This window comes from Tenebrio molitor, chromosome 2 (assembly GCF_963966145.1).
Source record: "Tenebrio molitor chromosome 2, icTenMoli1.1, whole genome shotgun sequence".
NCBI lineage: Eukaryota > Metazoa > Arthropoda > Insecta > Coleoptera > Tenebrionidae > Tenebrio > Tenebrio molitor.
This window is the reverse complement of record NC_091047.1, coordinates 18109937-18129973: the sequence shown is the minus strand read 5'-3', so window position 1 is coordinate 18129973 and position 20037 is coordinate 18109937. Positions and strand designations below refer to the sequence as shown.

Sequence of the window (20037 nt, the reverse complement as noted above, 5' to 3'; positions counted from 1 at the left end):
ATATTTGAGAATTAAAAAAAAAAATTGTTAATAAATAAGGCCGTAACAGTTTTATTAGTTTTCTGAAATTAACTGTTCATTTACCTATAAAGTTTTTACACTAAATGAATCTGTATCTCTTAGCGCATCAAACCCTGATGGCACAATTACAAATTTTGACTTGGTTTGCTAAATAATTCGCTTTTTTATTTAAACGCAAACCAGACGCCTGATTTATGGCACAATGGTATAATTTCCCAACAAAAGTATTGCCGACCGTTTTAAACCTTTTTGCCATAAAATTGACAGTTTCCATTGTCACCTAAATTTACGACAGCACAAGTAGCAGATCATAAATAAAAATGATTTTGAAAGTTGAAATATAAAACTGCGTTTAATTCAAAATCTAATTGGTGTTTTTTTCCGCTGATTTCGTAAATAATTATAGAAAGTGAATCTGGGTAGGTTAGTATAAAAATCAGAATTTGACTTTTTGGTTGGAATTTACATATTTTTTTTTTGGCTTTGTTTGTAAGTGAAAAATTATCAAAAAATTATGAAATGTACCTTACCAATAGCCAGGTTAGTGTGAAAAATTTCGACAATTTTATTTAATTAGAAGTCGCGATTTCTCGCGTGCGCGTATACGATGCCCCACCCTGTACATCATGTATAATATTTGAGGTTACACTTTCTTGTCAAAATTCATGCCCATGTAGCCAAGCATTATCATTTTCCAATTAACTACATAGTTTCGAGGACTCAATAATGTGTGTATTTAGTGATAAATGTAAATATTGCACAAATTTAAAACTAATTTACCTTAATACTTAATAATAATGTCAAATTTGACACTGGCAGTTCGAACAATTTTGATTTTGTTATTTTGACATAGCCCCGATACCAACATTTAAAAAAATTAAAATAGCCTACTCTGGTCTAAAACAAAAATGAATGTATTTTATATATAGTACAGCGTGATCAACAATGACTGAGTCTGTTGGAAATGAAACAACTGAAAAATATTGGTGTTTTTCTGTTTCGTAATTGGCACTGACCGGATGTTTTAACTTGACACGACATTAAAAAAAAATTAGGTTATGTCGGGTATGTTTATGCTAATACAAAAATGACCCTTTGATGGTAAACGTCAAATTCGCCTGTCAACTCTGTCAAAGCTGACCGGAAATGCGTTTAGATTACAGTGGTACCAAAATCATTCAAATTTTCATTGTTACCAACAGACTCAGTCATTCTTGATCACGTTGTATATTATATCATTAAGAGTAGAAGTGTTTCTTTTTGTCTTAAGCCCAGAGATTGAAGACCGAAACACAGTTGAGGTCGACAACTGGGCGAAGCACAAAAAGAGCTTCTACTCTGAATGATATACATATACAGTAGAGTCGCGATAAGGTGAACACCCTATAAGGTGAACACCTCGGTAAGGTGAACACTCAAAATTTTCTACAGAGAATTCTATAAGGTGAACAACTGAAACCTCTATAAGGTGAACAAAACAAACACTTTTTTATTACACATAATGCAATTGTATTTTTATATTTTCCAAAAGCTTCTTGTACCGTAATTTTAAGTTACTGCGCCTCACCTTAGATTTTACGTTTCTGCAAGTCTGCATATGTTCATTTCAATTCAGATTTTTGTGGCATTAGACGTAGTCTTGTAGTGTTTTTAAAATTTGATAAAGGGTATAGCGTGACGGCACTTTTTCGCTATTAAGGTGTTACTAATTCTACAGTTTGTGGCTCTCAAAAATTAATTCTCAGGTATAAATAATGAAAAACGAGTAAAAAAAGAACTTTCGAAAATGGAGGCAGCATTATAGGCATGGTTTTTGAAAATGCGACCTAGGCATTTGCCAGTTCCGGTGCAATGATAAAAAAAGTCAAAATATTTCAATGGTATTTTAGGAAAACAGAAATTTTAATAACAGTCAAGGATGGCGTCACAACTTCACAAAAATTTGGTCTATACCTATGGTCGCAAAAATTTGCAGTCTACTCGAACTAAAACCAAATTAACGCATTACTTTAAAGGCCAATAAATCTAAAATGTTAAATAAAGAGTTACACGATCATATTTTGCCTTATTTTTTTGACCTTGATAAGGTGAACAAACTCGATAAGGTGAAAAGTGTCTGCCTGAATTCATCTTATCGCGACTGTACTATTTTATCTTCAAGCGGATTGCAAAAAAACATCTAACATGAACTCACTTATTTATTTTTCCTTTCCTGCACTTACAATCTTCAAATTTTAAGACACTAGTAATTTCTACTTGTTATATTCATTTGTCACATGTGTCAATTTTATTTAACGTAGTATTTTTCAGAAGACCTAGTCATGTTGGCTACCAACTTTCGTACCGCGTTAATTAGCTAAAATGTCGTATCTGTCAGAAGCCCCCCATTGCGTTAATTTAAAGTGTCATATCTATTAAAAGCCAGTTTTCTAACTAGAGTTCATCCATTTTCAATATACACTACTAAATCTAGTGATTTTAGTAACTTTTGTGGTGTAATAGGATACAACTTGTTTCTATTGTAAATGCAATGTCTCAGATAATAATTTAGGTTATGTGTATTTTTAAGAGGTTATAATGTACGATAATTGTCATTTTTGACGAATCTCTAATCGGGTCCCGCAATGAATATTTTGAATATTTTACATACTTAAAATATAGTATCTACAGGTTAATATTATATACCGGCATTGAAACCAGTAAAATTTCAGAGCAGAACACAGAGTCGAAGTATGAAACATTAATGAAAAAATGAAAAGTCTTCAGCCCCTCCAGATATCTTAAAGAGATTGAATATTTTAAATAGATCAATCAAAACCTCCCCAACCATTCGGTAAACTGGCATATTCCCCAAATTTTGACCATTTGCTTCCCAAATGTTTTTAAAAAACACCCGTGAACACTTTCTTTGTTTTGTCTCTAAAGTGAGGTATTTTCTGTTTATAACTCTGCCTGTGGCCTCCATGATTTCGCTAGTTAATCGTATTTTTTTCAAATACATATTAGTAGTTTATTTGCCGAGTTCTTGTGTAAATTGGGTATTTTTGGCACGAGTGGGCCAGTTTAAAACGCGAGTGAAATGAGGCCACTCGTGCCAAAAAAACCCAATTTACACAAGAACGAGTTGAATACAACGTTTTTTTGTTAGACGAGGCCCTTAAAGGTTACAAATCGCTTAAAAGCTTTAAAATTAGCTTGACGTTTCGTTTTGACAATTGGTGACATTTATCAAAATCCGTTCACATAGGAGAAAATTCTCAAATTCTGACAGTGTCGAACAAAAAAATTATAATCTGACAGTGTCAAATTTTTTGACAAATTCAAAACGGCCGCTTTGAATGTTCAATATTAGAAAAAATAAAACACTCATTGCAATACAAAAAAAGAAAATTCCCCAACACTAATGTTATTGAAAATGAATGAACTATATTGTACATGCATTTGATTAATATGCTGTAAAACTGGTTAATTTGGAGTACGTGATAGTAGTTTTTATATAAAGACTAGCTGACCCGGCGAACTTCGTACCACCTCAGAATCAATAAATCTTGTGTTAACTTATTAGCTGAATTAAATTAAGTTTTTTTATTAAGATAAAATGAATTGAAATTTAATGCTAAGCACTACGCCCTCTGACTTAGATTATTTGTATTTACGTCAATAGAGACATAAAAATGGCTCCACCTTGCAAAAGGTACAGAAAAGTTTATATTTGGCAGGTATTTTCTATTAGGCATATTATGTATTAATATTGCCGAGTTTGCGACCTTGGGGGCTTGCCGCTCGCCCCGTTATACTAGAGAATAGGGGTGGAAAATCACATTTCTGCGATTATTTCATTATCCGTGCGAGATATGTCTATCTAAGTTATTATACAGGCTGTCCCAGAACTCGCGCGTCAGCCGTCAACTGCTAATTTTAATATTTAATTCGACAAGGATTCTACAAGAAAAAACGTCAAAAGCATGTTAGTTTTGAAATGAAAACGATTTTAAGATAACTAATCACACACGCCTTCCTGAAGGTAACTTTACTAAATGTATGCGTTTCCGAGGAAATGACTTTAGATGTTGCTGCTAAAAAACAGTGATGAAATGTTTGGACAACTTTTATTAAATTCTGTCACTTTGACATTTAACAGAAAACGGAAACAACATTAAACGAAAAGTACATTTTTAAAGTAAATGTTCAAATTGTGGATTTTCTCCCTACCATACGTTTAGATTGTGCCTATTAAAAGTCCCTTTGTGGCAAAAATAGGATTCATCCGTAAGTAACACATTTACAAGAAAGCCTGGATTCTCTTCGTGTTCCTGGAGTACCAATCGAGGTGCATAATCTTCGGATAATAGATGTTGAACTTTGGTGTAATGATTCGGGTGCATGTGCTTACCTTTTAAAATGTTTTGAACAGTATTTTTTGGTTCTTGTTCTGTTCACTAAACCTAAAAATACGTCCGAACTAGGATCCCGCCGATGTGGAAAGCGTTCACGATACAACCTTGTGGCCGCTTTAGAATTCCTGCCACTTTTCCCGTAGATTATCATCATTTCGGTGTATTCTTCGGAAGTGAATATTTCTTACTGTGTTGCTGTCCAAAAATCGACACTTTTCAAATGTACTAATTAATGTCACTTTGACGTTAGTATAAAACGTTCACATAGTTGACCAGACAAATATTGGACTTTTTAACATTAATTTTGTTACTTGGTAACAACAGTACAAGGAATAATTCACCAATAATTAAAAGCGAAGGTTACCAACAGCATTGAAACTAGGGTATTATTAGCAGGGGTCTTGCTGCCAACGTAAATTTGAATTTCCAACGCCTACCGCGATGCCACTTATTCTGAATTATAATATACCGGGTGATCAAAAAGGACTGTTTAAGTTGGCAGTACAATTGAGAAAATTTTTTCATTCGGTTATTTATAACACTGCAACTGGATATGTTTTGTTGGTTTATTTGACAAATATCTGATATAGGTATAGCATTAACAACGACAAGCCACCAACAACCGGAAGTTACTCCTGTTATACGATTTAAAATACGATCCAGTGTTACCAACTTAAACAGTCCTTCTTGATCACCCCGTAGTTTCGTAGTTACAGCGTGTAGAAATCGAGAATTTCTTTTGTTTTTGTACTTTTTATTCTTTTCCACGCCACATCATGGGACATCAGGGACTTGAATTCTTACGATATCACCAATTTGGGCCGGAGGAAACTTTCGTTTTGAGGTTCGCAACATTTTTGTTGCTTGAAGTAGAAGACCTCTTTTGCGGCTACTCTTTTTGAAGAAATTAGCTCGTGTTGTTCAGTCAGACATGAAGACGTACTAGGTTGCGGATCAGTCAGTGCTTGAGATGAAGACGTGCTAGGTGGCGGATCAGTCACTGCTTGAGATGAAGACATGCTAGGTTGCGGATCAGCTTTTGTATTTTGGTTATCCACGTCGCTTTCATCTAAAACATGGTCATCAGGTCATCAGTACCCAAATTTTCTTCAAAAGTATTAATATAGGCTTCAAGCTGTTCTTCGGTTTCAATGTTTGCAATTTGCCCGCGAGGGAGAGATGACGATGCTATGCCCCTTTTTGGTTTAACGCCAAATAGGGCTTCATATGGACTCTGGCGTATTCCTTCGTGATAAGTTGTGTTTTTGGCGAATTGGACAAATGGCAAACCTTCTGACCATTTATTTGAATCATTATCTTGCATCTATGCGGTTAACATATTCTGTACGTCCTGATTGGCTCTTTCGACTGAGCCTTGTGTTTGACTGTGACGAGGCTTTCCGTGCACTATTTTAACATCTTTCCACATAGCGCATAGTTCATAACGTGTTGTACACACTATTTTTTTGCATATCGATGTAAGTTGATAAATTTGGTCTAAAAGGATTTATGAAAAATTACAAAAAAAGTAGGTATGCTTTGACAATCATCTCGAAGGAGATGGAATAAAATGATGCAAAGAAGTACTACTTTCGTGTAAAAAGGTGCTACTTTCACTACGATTTTGCGTATAAAAAAGTGCCACTTTCCTTACGATATGTAAAAAAATTACTTTTTCCGACGACCACTATGAAAAATGCGTAAATTCGCACAAATAACTATTATTGAAAGTTGGCTATTGCATGCAAATAGCGAACCCGTGTGCAATGAAACTGGTTAGCCAATCAGATACCAGTAACCATGGCCACCAATGTTTGTTTTGTCCGCAGCTCTGTCGAATAATATTTGAAGTTTGAAGGAATACCGAATATTAGTGTTTTTTTTTTGTGGTCGTCGGAAAAATATCGTGTATACCACGTGTTGAAAATTCGATTTCACACTCGTTTGCTTAAGCCACGCGCCTACGGCTTGTGGCTCAATTCTGCAAACTCGTGTGAAATCTTTCATTTTCAACTCTTGATATACAATATACTATTTCCGTAATTAATCTTTCATTTTAATTGAAAATGAACGCCAAGAATCTTTCAATAAAGCGAACTACTATTGCTCTTGTAAAAATATTTGCATTTTACAGTGCCAATAGTTTACGAATATGGCCGAATGGTGTGAATTAGGTATTTAATATGCAATAGTAACATGTGTTCAAGAAAGTGTTTTGGTCATGTTTTCTATTGTTTCCTCCATTAACATATGGCGTAGCTTCATTAACTCTCAAATATTTTGTGAAACAGGAAGTGTAGCAGGGTGGAAGTGGACGACCATTTACATGAATTACAGAAACCGTTGAAATAGTTAGGGGAAATGATATAAAATGAACCGAAAACTCCAAGGTGTCATTTATCACAACAAACGAAGGTTTGAATTTTGCATCTGAAGGATTTGTCAACATTAAAAGGCGACGTACGTTTGAATAAGAGAAAGCTACCGGCTTAGGTAACCATAAATGTATTTGAACACTCGTTATTAAATTTATTTGATTAATATGCTACTTGCATCTTGCATACAACCAATGACAATTAAATATTTACGTATGGCAAATAAAAATGAAAGCATTTCTAAACAAAATAAAAATTCTAGTCGGTTCGCCCTAATGAATAATGATACCTACCCTTTAGAAAGGTTCATTTTAAACTTATGGACTAAGATAAAATTTAAAAAGTAATAAGTTTGAAGTTAAAACTTATCGTTTGCATTGTACGTATGTATTAGCCTCGAAATAATTAAAATGTACTTCCCAAACAAACTTTAGGTTTTTATTGTCAAATACAAAGTAGCACCCGTGTCACCCAAGCTTCTCAATTATTGACATTAAACTCTTCCAACCCAATCGGCCACACTGCCACAACTCTACTGCTTTAGTGCTTTCTATGACTCGGACTCCATAAGGTGGTCAGGGCCCGCCGATGGGGTTTCCTGCTGACACAGCTTCTGATTTCTGGTGTCCATTTCTGACATTTGTAAAGCATGTTTACGATGGCATATTAAAAGTGTTTTAATATCAGATTAGATACTGATTATAATTGGGTGCTAAATGATTTCTATTTAGAGTAAATAAAAACAAAGTATGTACTTTGAAACTTTAATCACCATTTGCGCCGATTTCGAAATTTCGAAAACAAAAGTGAAAACCCACGATGTTTTGAATTGTTTTCAAAACACCTCCAAGGACAGACATCAAACGTTCAGTTACTTCGCACTAGTTCGTAGTGAAGTTGTTATATAATTATCTGATTACTTACAGGTATACTGTTTTGTTTTATTATTACATTGAATACCCAGTGATTTTTTTTTTAATTACATATCTAGCCGACTATGTTTTCATTCTAACATAATTATCATATAGTGGAGACATAGCCCGGTAAAAGTAAAATTTAAAAAATCAACTGATACAACTTGTAAGATTATTCATCTTTACCAAAGGATATCGAATTATGGGTCAAATATCAAATCAAAGTGATATTGCATTATTGGATTTATTTTATTTTCTTACTTGTTGTGAAATTGTTTTTCATGAATATACTTCAAAACCTCCACTGTTGAAATCGCCATATCACAAACAAGGTATTCACGGCATAATTTTTCCTGGTTGACGTTAAAAGCCCATCATAGCGAAATTATCGTTACAAGTACCACGCGTGCTTCAGATAAAAAACACGCCCCACTCGATTTGTCATTGTCAACTCCCCTACTTCTTCAAATGTTAATTTATACTGATTTTGCAGATGATACTCATTGAATATTTGAACCAGCCGCAATATACACGGAAAGTATTCTTTATGGGCGCCAATATTCCGTATTGGTGGTACAACGCTTATTACGTCATTTTGGTATTCGCATTCGGAATGGCTTGTTCCCAATTAAGCACGGACATAATGAAATATACTGTGGGACGTCTTCGGCCACACTTTTTGACAGTGTGCAGGCCTAACATCGATTGTTCCTTACCAGCAAATCGACACGTGTACCACGTAGATTTTAACTGCACCAGTAGTTTTATAAATAACGCAAGAATAATGAAAGAAATGAGGTGAGTTTTGTATTTTCGACGATGCCACTGTGACTCTGTTGTTTTATTTTTCAGATTATCGTTTCCATCGGGACATTCCTCATTTTCGATGTACTCTATGTTATACTTTGCCATTTACCTTCAAAAAAGAATGGACTGGGATGGTTCGAAGTTGCTGAAACATACGTTGCAATTTTTGGCAATCGCCGCCGCCGTTTTCGTCGCAATGACACGAATATCGGACTATAAGCACCACTGGAGCGATGTTCTTAGTGGATTAATTATTGGGACCATTGTCGCCTGCGTTACCGTAAGTCCCAATACTTTACGCCCCTTAAATGTCTTTCTAATTTAAACACTTTGATTTGTGTAGCGCGGTATGAAATTTCATTAGATACCTAGGTTTTTTTTTATTTTCGGAGCTATAACCGTGAACTTTTATGCCGGGTTGCTGTCGTCTGTGGAACCGGTTCCATCCTCACCGTTTGAGTAAGAATGCTGAAATTTTGTGGACTTAGATGCCATTGAAAAGTACTTTTTCAAAGTATATTATATTTTTTTAAATTTAAAACACCAAAGGTTAATTGAAAATGTTCATCAAATGTTGTTTGTGTTGTTTAGTTAGTTACTGTTATTGTTCTCTGAGTTCGGAAATAAAAGAAATAAGAGCAGGCTATGACAGTTAGCAGCATGTTAAAACATCATTATTGCAACAGTTTAACAGCTGTCCTTGTTAAATTAGGTTAAAATTTTTGTTATTCTATGTAAAATCTAAATAAATAAAACCGCTACGTTGTCAAAGTGTCGATGACAGATGACATACCTTTAAAATTAGAGATCAAAAATCAAAGTTGCCAACTGTAAGATAATAATCGTGGCCTACTCGAATTGTTTTTATTTTCAATTGCACCGTATTTATAGATGGCTTGATGGAATTTATTAGTGCCAAAAATAAACAAGTATGCATTACGATTTTACGCAAGTATTTATTGCAAAATATGCAAACAGATTTCGAATTTTAAACGCACAAAAACTTAGAAAGCAGTTGAATGAGGGTAGTTTTAAAATGTCTTAATACACCATTTTTATTTTCTTAATTAAATAGTTTTAATGAGAACCGATCAGCTCCAAACAATCATGACATCCTATCGATTACATAAGTTTTTTTTAAAGAGTCTTTTAATAAAAACCAGCACGTTTAGTCAAAAGAAGTTAGCTTTTTAAGGATGCTGAAATTGACCCATGTGGCCATTAAAAAAATGGTCTTGTATTTAAAAACTAGACCATTCAACATTTTTACTCAAACCGTTTCGGCAGGACGGAACGGGTTCCATACAAAATAGGAACCTGTAGAATAAGTTTCTAATAAATTTTAAACCTGATACATCAGTTTTCCCATGAACTTTAGTAACGTTCAATATTTAATTTTAAAATATAAATATTGCGGATGACCTTAAACCAATAACAAACAGCTTATGATCGCCAGCTTAGGCTGTTGTTGGGAATTTTTGCTCCGTCGAGTTGTGTTAAAGTCGTTTAATGAAAAGTAGAAAAGGTTCAAAACACAATAAAGGGGTGTACTATTGCGGGCACAAAAAGTGGAACATCAAATTTCTGTCAGTTTTGAAAAATTCGATGTAGTTCAAGCTTTATTGTCATTATTTTTGACATTATTCCAGCTGACAGTTTAAAAATTTATTTCCTATTTTACTTTTCCAAATGCCCTCTTCTTTTGATAAAGGTAGATTTTGATTGGGACTTTGCATTAAATAAATATTCACTACGTGTTTACTTACAATCATTCGCTACAACCTACAATACTTAATGACAACGTCAATCAATTCAAAGTAGGGTTAGAATCAGATAAGGGTTATTTCACATTAAAAGTCAAGACAATGACGTTGATGTCCCACTTTTTTTGCCCGCAATAGTACGTTAAACCGTCACAATAACGGTGAAATAATTATGGAATCGTGAAAAAACGGTATATGGCTTTTTTGTTTTTGAATAACAAAAATGGGTAAATTTAACAAAGGGTTTTGCTTGCCAATGATATGTTTAACAACTATTGGGTGATTCAAAATGATTGTGGATAAGTATGACAACTATGTACGAAAATGTATGTGGCACCTGTGTGGGTAGGATAGAGTAGACATTTCTTTGACAGTTTATAGTCGCGCAATTTTGAAAATTGTCAAATCAATGTGCAATCATATATAAATGTCATACAAATGTCAACTCCACCCCACCCACACAGTTGCCACATACATTTTCGTACATAGTTGCCATACTTATCCACAATCATTTTGAATCATTCAATAGATTATAAATAAATACATAATGGGTGCTTTTTTAAATTTGGCGTCGAAGTAGGCGTTGAACTGTCGATACACTATACAGGGGTTACGGATCAGCTGTTTAAATCTTACGCTTTTACACGAGTGGTGCGATCTCAATACTTTAAACTCTTCAACGCCTACTTCGACGCCAAATTTAAAAAAAACACCTTTATGTACAGTCGTTGGCCAAAATAAAATAGGACAAAGTGTTACCTTAGACAGTTTCACAATTCAAAGATTTGTGTAGTGTAACTGGGGCGTATGTGTCTCAGATTACAACTTGATTTAACTTGACGATTGATTTACAAAAAGTTAGGTTGTGTTTTTTCACTTATCATCTCGTCACTGTCACTTTGTTCAATTGAATGATTGTGAGTTTTTGAAATATTGTCGAATGATGACACTTATCAGAATTGTTTTTTTATTTTTGACACTTTTGTTTCCTAAGAGATGGATTCGCAAAAATATCGAATTACACAATCGAAATTTACTTTGTCCTATTTTATTTTGATCAACGACTGTACTATTGGGAGCATAAAAAGTGGGACATCAAATTTCTGTCAGTTTTGAAAAATTCCATGTAGTTCAAGCTTTATTGTCTTTTTTTTACATTATTCTAGCTGACAGTTTACTCCTATTTTCCTTTCCCAAATGCCCTCTTCTTTTGATAACATAAGACAATGACGTTGATGTTCCACTTTTTTTGCCCGCAATAGTACAGTGTTTTTGAAATAGGCGTAAAAAAATATTGATAATTAGTGACGATGGGTCATCGGTTTCGAGATAAAATTGTTGGAAATTTCCAGTGCGCTACTGAATTAAAGGTGATTACTGATTATTGATTAATATTGTGATCTCGGTTGTTGAGCAATAATAATTTCATTTTTTCAAACTGTCAGGTATTTGTCACGTTATTTGATTACCTATGTGATTTTTTTTTTTATCAAAGAACGACGACCTGTTGATATAGGTTTGCAATAATAAAATCTTACTAAATTTAGGGAATTTATGATATCTGTTGGTTACACCTGCCAACGCCTGTCATTTTTAATGTCATTAAAGTACAGTGGGGAGCAGGAGCACAGAATTTCGGGTACAGTGGTATAAGAGAAAGTAGGCTCGATCCTGGTTCCTAGGGGAGTTTTTGAGAGTTAAATTTGCATTGGCAGCCTGGTTGCCACCAGACTTTGTGAAGTAAATGCAAGCAAATCTAAATAGTTAACATAATTTTATACTTAATTTATTTTTCACCCTGGAAACATTTTGATAATTAACAATTTTATTTAAACACAAATAGTGCCAATTTTGACAATAAAAGTGCAGCCAATTATCAATTGAAAAACGCCCCAAGGAACCAGGATGGAGCCAACTCTATTTAATATACTAACTTTAATTTCGGGCAGCAGATTGTCATTTCAAAAAAAAAATGTACTATGCCGGCCAAAAAATTTTGGCCGTCATGTCAATTCAAAAAAAAAATTGTAATCCGATCTACTTTATTGTCATCATGATTACCGTCTTGATTATGAACGTTATTTTTTGGGTAGTAAATTTCAAAACTCAAAATTATTTTGTCATTTCTACTACACAGAACGTTTACCTCAGGTTATCTATGTACGATTGCTCTAATTTTGTTTATTCATGTCGGATTTTTTGAATATCTGAGCTTCAAACAGTTTAAACTGATTGTCAAAATGACAAGAATCGAAAGTGGGGTTACGATTACTAACGGTTTATTTACACTTTACATGAATGTCAAGAAAGTGACGGCCACAATTTTTTGGCCGCCATAGTAGTCTAAGCTTTATTGTCATAGATTTCATTTTGACTGAACTTCAAAATAAACTGTCACAATTAATGACAATTATTTTACAATTTAGTTATTGATTCCCAAAGTTTAATAAAAGACATGACATGTAGTACATAAACTCGGTACAGTTGGCTTCAAAAAACAAACGGGAAATGAAATTTGATCTAATGTGAATTGGAAATTTAATTTGTCAATTTGTGTCTTTTGACAGTAGTATTTCTGACACATAAATGCAGTTTTTTAACCTAAATTCTAAAAGGCCGTCTCAAAGTATAAAAATTTAATAAAATCTGACAGAACTTTTTCTGACAGTTCCCGTTTTTTTTGAAGCCAACCGTACAGGTTGCAAAGACACACTTGTCATTTGCAACAGCTTTTTTTTCATATTTCTGAACCAAATAAAGGCACAAAGGGACCAGAAAATCATAGTTTGGGTTGAATATTTTCCATATAAGTACAGTTTTAAAGTAATTTCAAATGACTAATGCCATAAAAGCGCTGTTGCAAATGACAAGTGTGTCTTTGCAACCTGTACCGAGTTTAGGAGGTATTAAAATTAGGTTATTATTACGTTTAGCACTTAAAGCCAGTTTCACATCTTATATCAGTAAAATTTCAAGTTTGCCCGAAATTCCGTGCTCGCAATAGTACGCATACTCACATAGGTCAAAAGTGTACAATGTTGCCAGCTCTATTTTGGGTCTAAATTGCAGTGTTGGTGGTTCTTTGAAAATAGCTGCACTAGACAATCATTTATAGGTACAGTTGGGAGCACGGAATTTCGCACACCAATTTGTATGTCATTAAAAAAAAACTATCTAGCCTAAGCTTTATTGTCATTATAATCAATCATGACATATGTGATCATGACTGACGTTTCACCTAAACTGTCACGAAAATGTCGCCAGTATCTTATTTTAATAAAATTATGTCAGTGAAATGTCCAGTGTGTGCGAAATTCCGTGCTCGCCACTGTACCATGTATAAATTTATAACATATAAACTTTTTTTCCTTTTTCGCATAAAACGTTTATTTATACAGTTCAATAGAATTTTTTTAACATTTTTCTCACGTTTATGGTAATCTCTTCTACACCGTAGTGCATCAGAAGTGCACCATTTTCGGGACAGCCTGTATATTATAAATAATAATCATATTTTCTTAACCGCCCACCACCCGGCGGCACGGCAATTTTGCCGGAGTACATACACTATTCCTGATAATAGTATCAAGCAATAGTGCAGTGCTTATCAACATAATTACCGGCGTCTCGCCTCCACATTTTGACTTTTTTGTGTTTTATGTTCTGTGTCAATGTTAAGGAATTTCCTCACGATATGACATGAGTATAATAATATACCTTTTTGAATTTCAATCACCAATGTGTTCTCTAAGTCCAAAATTTTTAAATTTTTAAAAAGAGATTGCGGTACTATTCCCGTTGCTGAAATTATAATATGTTGTTACACAGTCTAGGACTGGTTTACAAATCTATGAGGGGCGTGATGACCAACTCAATAGACCGGGACCAATGGCTTAACGTGACTTCCGAATCACGAGATAGAAATAGCCTTTTTTTTTCCGCCCTGGGTCGGAATCGAACCCGCGACCCTCGCGTCCCTGAGCCGCAACGGACTCTCTTAGGCTATATTCTGCCTATTATTTTATATTTTATAATATCGGGTGGTTTTTTAAATTTCACCTCATAGTAGGCGTTGAAAAATAATTTTTGTATGCCAGTATAAGAAGGTAATATCTATAGGCAACACCTCACAATTTTTTGGTACAGTTGCGGCCACGGAATTTTGGCCGTCACTTGTCATTCCATTGTCATGAGATGTAAGTAAAGCGGCCCTTTCGTATTCGTAACCTCATTTTCTGCTATTACAAGACTTGTCATTTTGACTCTGACTAACTTGCATGAAAACGGGGATATTAGCTGCACTTTATTGAAATAGGGTATTGGTGACATGTTCGCAACTATAAATGAAGTATGAGTATGACGATGACAACTTTTTGGATTTCAATTCCAAAAGTCAATCATAATGAGTTAATATGACAATAAAGCATGGACTACATCCATTTTTTTTTAATTGACATGAAAGTGATGGCCAAAATTCCGTGACCGCAATTGTACCACCTACATGCTTTTCAAAAAGACCCTGTATTAATTTATAAATTTGTTCCATATTGTTCAATACATTTCTTATTAAGGGCATTTCAAAAACATGTCATTTATCGGTGGGATTACATCAAAAGCTTAGTAATACGTTTGTACATATATTTGTTTATTTTGAGTCATGCCGATAATGTTGTAATAAAACTACGAAAACCCATTATTCGAAGAAAAATAACGCAATAATAACAAAATCAGAACATTGAAGTAAGCAAACTTAAGCTTAATGTTACAGGCTAATGTGTTGGCAAAATATGAAACTAGACACATATTAGACAATGATTGCGAGTATCAGTCCATCCCATCATGTTCTTCTAATGAACGCACTCCTTTATGTAAAAGTCGAGGTAATAATGTTTAAATTAAACTATCAATTTTAACTACAATTATATTTTGAAAACTTAATTTGTTGTTACACCAGTTGAAATATCTTGTTTTACAGGCTCGCGTATTTTCAACTTTATTCCAAGGATATCAGAGTAAAGCAGACTTGGTGGGAACAGAAGTCGTAGAAATGGAAAGAGTAAATGGTAGTAGTACACAGACTGTTTAGGTCGTATTTTGTTAGGTTGTTTTATTTATTTCTTTGAGCAGTTCTAGTGTATAATAGAGTAAAAATGGACGTAGCAAATGAGGAACAAAATTGTAATTTGAGAAAATTGTAAAAGAAAACTGCCGGCGAGCGTTAATGTTGTTTATTATGCGTGAAGGTCCATGCAAATCAGAGTGAAACGCGATACATATTTGCAAAAGTAGTTACGAGAATGTGTTGCGTTTCCCCATTTTGCACAAGTCTCGTTGGCTTGTTCCTCGACTAGTACTTAATGTAGATGCATCACACTTGTATATTGTTTTGTACATTTTTCAAAAAAATATTTAACATAAATGATATTATTTATTTATTTATTAAACTTTAAAAGCAATAATTGAAATATGTAAATAGTTTTGTTAGTGTATGATGATTTTTCAGTATTCATAAAAATCCCCACTCTTGTGATACGCCTCATTAACAGGTTTTATTATTGTGAACAACGTATTCGTTGTAAAACACATTTTTGTTGATATTTTTTATATATAATTATGCAATAATTTTTAGAAAAAAATGTTATAAGTCTGATAATGCTTCTTTGAGCTAGTAATTAATGTAAAACACATTTGTACCTAACTGCATACCTATTTTTAACTTCACCGTTATTTATGTTTTGGAAAAAATAAATAAAATAAAAAAATGTGAAGCCGTAAATGCATGGCCCCCTAGATCGAAAGAGACTTTGTCTCTTTCGATCAAGGAGGCATGCGTAAATGTTTTTCCTCACCTCACTTTTGTGGTTGTGGCGTTCCATCCTGACGCGGCATTTAGGTGTTTATTCAACGTTCGCAAGTTATTAGCGTAACAACTGGAATTGAAACAGTCGTAAATAAAAAAACAAATCATTTAGAATTTTTTATTTTTGCGTAAGAAGTAGTAAAGGTTAGGTTTCATATTTTAATTTCCTTTGGAATATCTCTTCCAAAATTTCTTGACATCATCGTGTGCAGATTTATTGATAATTAAGGTCCTCTTTTCTTTGTTGCACCAAATTAAATGACCATTTGATTGAGCATACTCTCTAAGTATATTAAAATCAACCTGAAAAAAGATAATAAACTTGTGTCAACATTCATTTTTTTTGTGTAATACCTGTGATAAAAATTGACTGTACAAGACTCCCTCTGAATAAACTAGTCTGTTGCGTTCTATTTCCCACAGCTTAATTTGGTCAACAACAGTAGGTGGTAGCGGTTGCTTAGCTTCACCTTGCAACATCTGAGAGTGGGCGTGCTGTTTCAGGTAACCAATAATTTGGTCGGCGGTAATTCCCCCTTTCAACGCTTGCCGTATGGAATCTCTTGTGATCACACCCACCACCAAATTTGGAAATCTGACAATGCCCTATAAGTTTTTTTTTTCATATTCACGACACCCACCATACCTGTACATTAATTCTGTAAAAAGCCCAATCAGCGCCACCTGCAGGTTTGAATCGGAATAAACGTAGACTCTATAGTTAGTTTCCACTATGATGTAACCTTTGGGCGTATCTTCTTCTAGAACTGGACCTTCACTGTTTTGAGCGCATGTTATGTTCAACGCCAGTCTGGTCGGGTAAAATCTACCCACTTTACGCTACAAATTACAGAAATAAATATAAGACGACCTTCTAAATTACTATTCGCACCTTTCTTTGATACACCAATCCAAATTCTCTAAGATGTTGTAAAAAAATTAAAAGTCCGGGACTCATGCCTTCGGTGCTGTAGTCCTACACGTGACAATTAAAAACTTTTTTTTTAATTGTTGGCGTTACATACTTTACCGAGTGTGCTGAATGAAAGTTGAAATAAAAACGTCAGACATTCGACCAGATTTAATCCCCTTTGTTCGACGGTGTCCAAATACTGAAGTATAAAGTGCCACACTTGTGCTTGGCGATCTAACAGTAAAAATTGAAATCCCTGTCGAGTTATTACAGGGCTGCCGTCGTCTTCATCTCTAAAATAATGTATTTACCATATACAGGTCGGGCGTCGTATACGCGCGCGCGAGAAATCACGACTTCTACATTACGGATATTACTATCAAGTAATCAACATAATTATCCGCGTCTCGCCTCCACATTTTGACTTTGTTGTGTTTTTATATTATGTTCTGTGTTAATGTTAAGGAACTTCCTCACGATATGACATGAGTACAATAATATACCTCTTTGAATTTCAACTACTAATGTGTTCCCTAAATCCAGAATTTTTAAATTTTTAAAGACATTGCGGTACTATTCCCGTTGCTGAAATTATAACTGCTAAAATCGATTTTTTTTCTAAACACCAAAAATTTCTCATAGTAACGGATAGCTCTAAATATTTATTAATTTTTGTGTTATATGTCTGTGTTATATTGTGTGAACTTGGAACAGCTATATCTAAAAGATATGCTTGCTTTTATTGTTTATATAAAATAATAATGTCTGGTCTGTTATGCTGAATATGAATACATATACATACAGTGTGGAAACATTAACTAGAATAAAATTCATAACTTGGACATAGGCGCATTTAGTTTTTGCAAATCTGCTCCCGGAAGCTCGCAACCACCCACTTTCAAAATTTCAAATTTCTTACTAAAAGCCATTTTACAACCAACCAAACCTGTTACACATTGCTAAATTTTAGGAAAAATCAACAGGTGGCGTTTCAACAGAAATGGCAGAACCCTATATCTTTGATGGCATTTTTTTGCTCTTACGGTACAACTTTGTCGCTGTTGATTTGACGTTAATCGTCAAATATCTGTCAAAAAACATATCCGGTTGCAGCTGTATTGCAAACAGCCGTTTATCAAAATGATCTTAATTGTATTGCCGACTTAAACAGTCCTTTTTGATCACCCAGTATATAAGATCACATTTATTTTTTAACCAATATGAATAGATAATAGAGTTTGATTCCTTTATGACTTGTGTACAGTTGGTTGCAAAAAAAAACGGGAAACGAAAATTTTCCTAATGTAAATTTGATTTTGCCCATTTGTCAATTAATTGTCTATTTGACAATACCTATCAAATAATTTAAAAAAATGTCATTGAATTTTAACGTTAATTCTTTTTTTTCTAACCTATCTCTCACACAATGTGTCAATTTTATTGACAGTTCCCGTTTTTTTTTTTTGCAACCAACTGTACTATTATGATCATTAAATTTTGGAGATCATTCTTCTGCCACATAAAAAAATTACTCTAAATCATGCTTTATTGAAATTGTCACATGAATGATGAAATTTGTCTACAATTTGCCAGTATCCCACCTGTTTAAAATATTACGTTTTTAATTGTTATTTATTTATTAATTAAAACCTCGTTCTATTCCATTTGTCTGATTTTTAAAACTAATTACTTGAACTTTTTCTCAGTAAATCTGACATTCATATTTTCAAAATTTATGTTATTAACACATAAGGGTCATTTTACATAGAATGTATCTATAACAGCACAATGACACTAGTGTCCAAAATTTATTGATCATGACTTCTGAATTCATAAACAATTTCACAATACAAGTTCCACCTGAAATTCATTACAAAGAGTGGATTTATAAAATTTTACTGTATGTATTCCAGAGTTCTGGATGTAAAAATACCTTTGGTAAATTATTTTCTGTTTAAAAGTAACAGTTTAATCATTGTAATAAACTTCTAAATTTACCTTTTCATGAGTCCAGCATGCAACAAAATTCTAACAGCATCTGCTGAAATTCCTTCCTGTTGTTGTGATCCAACCATGTAATGCAATACGCATTCCCACCTCTCAAGTGAATATGCATCTAAAAAAGATACATCTCGTGCTTTGCTGTCAACTTCTAAAGCTGAAGACATACTCCATGGTTTCCCCCTAAAAATTAATACACAGGTACCTCCTGTTGGTTTAAAAATGCTTGCAATTTAATACCCTCCCAAGAGAGCAATTTTCAAATTTTTCTTAAAAGTTACACATAAGATCCACCCTAAAAGTCCACCTGGAATTGCAGCCTCTTGCCAAACTGACAATTCACTCAGAACTTTACTCACATAAATGTGTTCCCTAAAAATTATAAAAACATATGCTATACAGTGAATATTTATCATTTAGGGTCAATTATTACTTGGAAAAGGCCTGGGCTCCCCATGATGCCACAACTGCTTGGGGGACTGGTTGTTCAACAAACAAAATTCGAATTACATATTGTCTTGCCAGTTCAGGTAATTCCCTAAAATTGTTTTATTGTTATTATCACAGAACACAAAAATGTAATTAATAAAGCATCACACCTGTACACTGCTAGGCAAATAGTAGGGTGATTATAAAGTTTTTCTAAAGTTGTGGCTGATCTTGTTTTCAGATAATCATACAAATTCTTACATTCTAAATTAGAAGGTTTAATAATAACGGAATTATGTTGATTGGAACTACTGCTTTCATTATCTGCCATCTAAAACAGTTCAAGTTGTCTACTTGTTTGTATTTTTCAAAACAATCATTATGAAAAATGTAAGGTTAAGAAATTAAGAAACAACTTGACAATTAAATGAATGCCATTGGCGCATGCGCACCTTATAACCTTAATTAATCATAATTCATAAGTTCATAACATAAAACATAATGAATAGAATTTTTATGAGGTAAAGTAAAAGCTTCAGAATTTTATAAAATAACGC

General features: G+C 33.7%; 2 protein-coding genes and 1 long non-coding RNA gene across 6 annotated transcripts in view; 1 reads left to right on the top strand and 2 right to left on the bottom strand.

Moving 5' to 3' along the window:
• The window catches only part of LOC138123442 (putative phosphatidate phosphatase), a 36972-nt gene extending 20931 nt beyond the window's left edge, over window positions 1–16041 (top strand). For 2 of the 3 annotated variants that reach the window (XM_069038204.1, XM_069038202.1), the window contains exons 3-6: window positions 8201–8505; window positions 8560–8794; window positions 15046–15157; window positions 15253–16041. In XM_069038204.1, coding sequence (XP_068894305.1) covers window positions 8201–8505; window positions 8560–8794; window positions 15046–15157; window positions 15253–15293 — 693 coding nt within the window. In that variant the 3' untranslated portion in view covers window positions 15294–16041. The remainder of the gene's footprint in view (window positions 1–8200; window positions 8506–8559; window positions 8795–15045; window positions 15158–15252) is intronic. The other variant, XM_069038203.1, reaches the window with a different exon arrangement.
• LOC138123458 (uncharacterized) lies at window positions 4112–6022 on the bottom strand. The gene is made up of 2 exons (XR_011156802.1): window positions 4415–6022; window positions 4112–4360 (listed from the first exon to the last, which is right to left on the bottom strand). It is a non-coding gene; the product is annotated as an uncharacterized lncRNA (long non-coding RNA).
• Window positions 16042–16241: 200 nt separating the features above from the next.
• On the bottom strand, window positions 16242–19910 carry mrn (general transcription factor IIH subunit 4 marionette). 2 transcript variants are annotated; one of them, XM_069038182.1, is made up of 10 exons: window positions 19651–19792; window positions 19485–19589; window positions 19411–19423; window positions 19292–19358; window positions 19049–19234; window positions 17163–17343; window positions 17030–17113; window positions 16784–16977; window positions 16492–16732; window positions 16242–16440 (listed from the first exon to the last, which is right to left on the bottom strand). In XM_069038182.1, the coding sequence occupies exons 2-10, from the start codon at window positions 19506–19508 to the stop codon at window positions 16297–16299; spliced, it is 1134 nt and encodes a 377-aa protein (XP_068894283.1). In that variant the 5' UTR covers window positions 19509–19589; window positions 19651–19792; the 3' UTR covers window positions 16242–16296. The 2 variants fall into 2 exon arrangements, with proteins under 2 accessions (XP_068894283.1, XP_068894282.1); XM_069038181.1 differs by having other exon boundaries at window positions 19292–19423; window positions 19651–19910.
• Window positions 19911–20037: the final 127 nt, after the last annotated feature.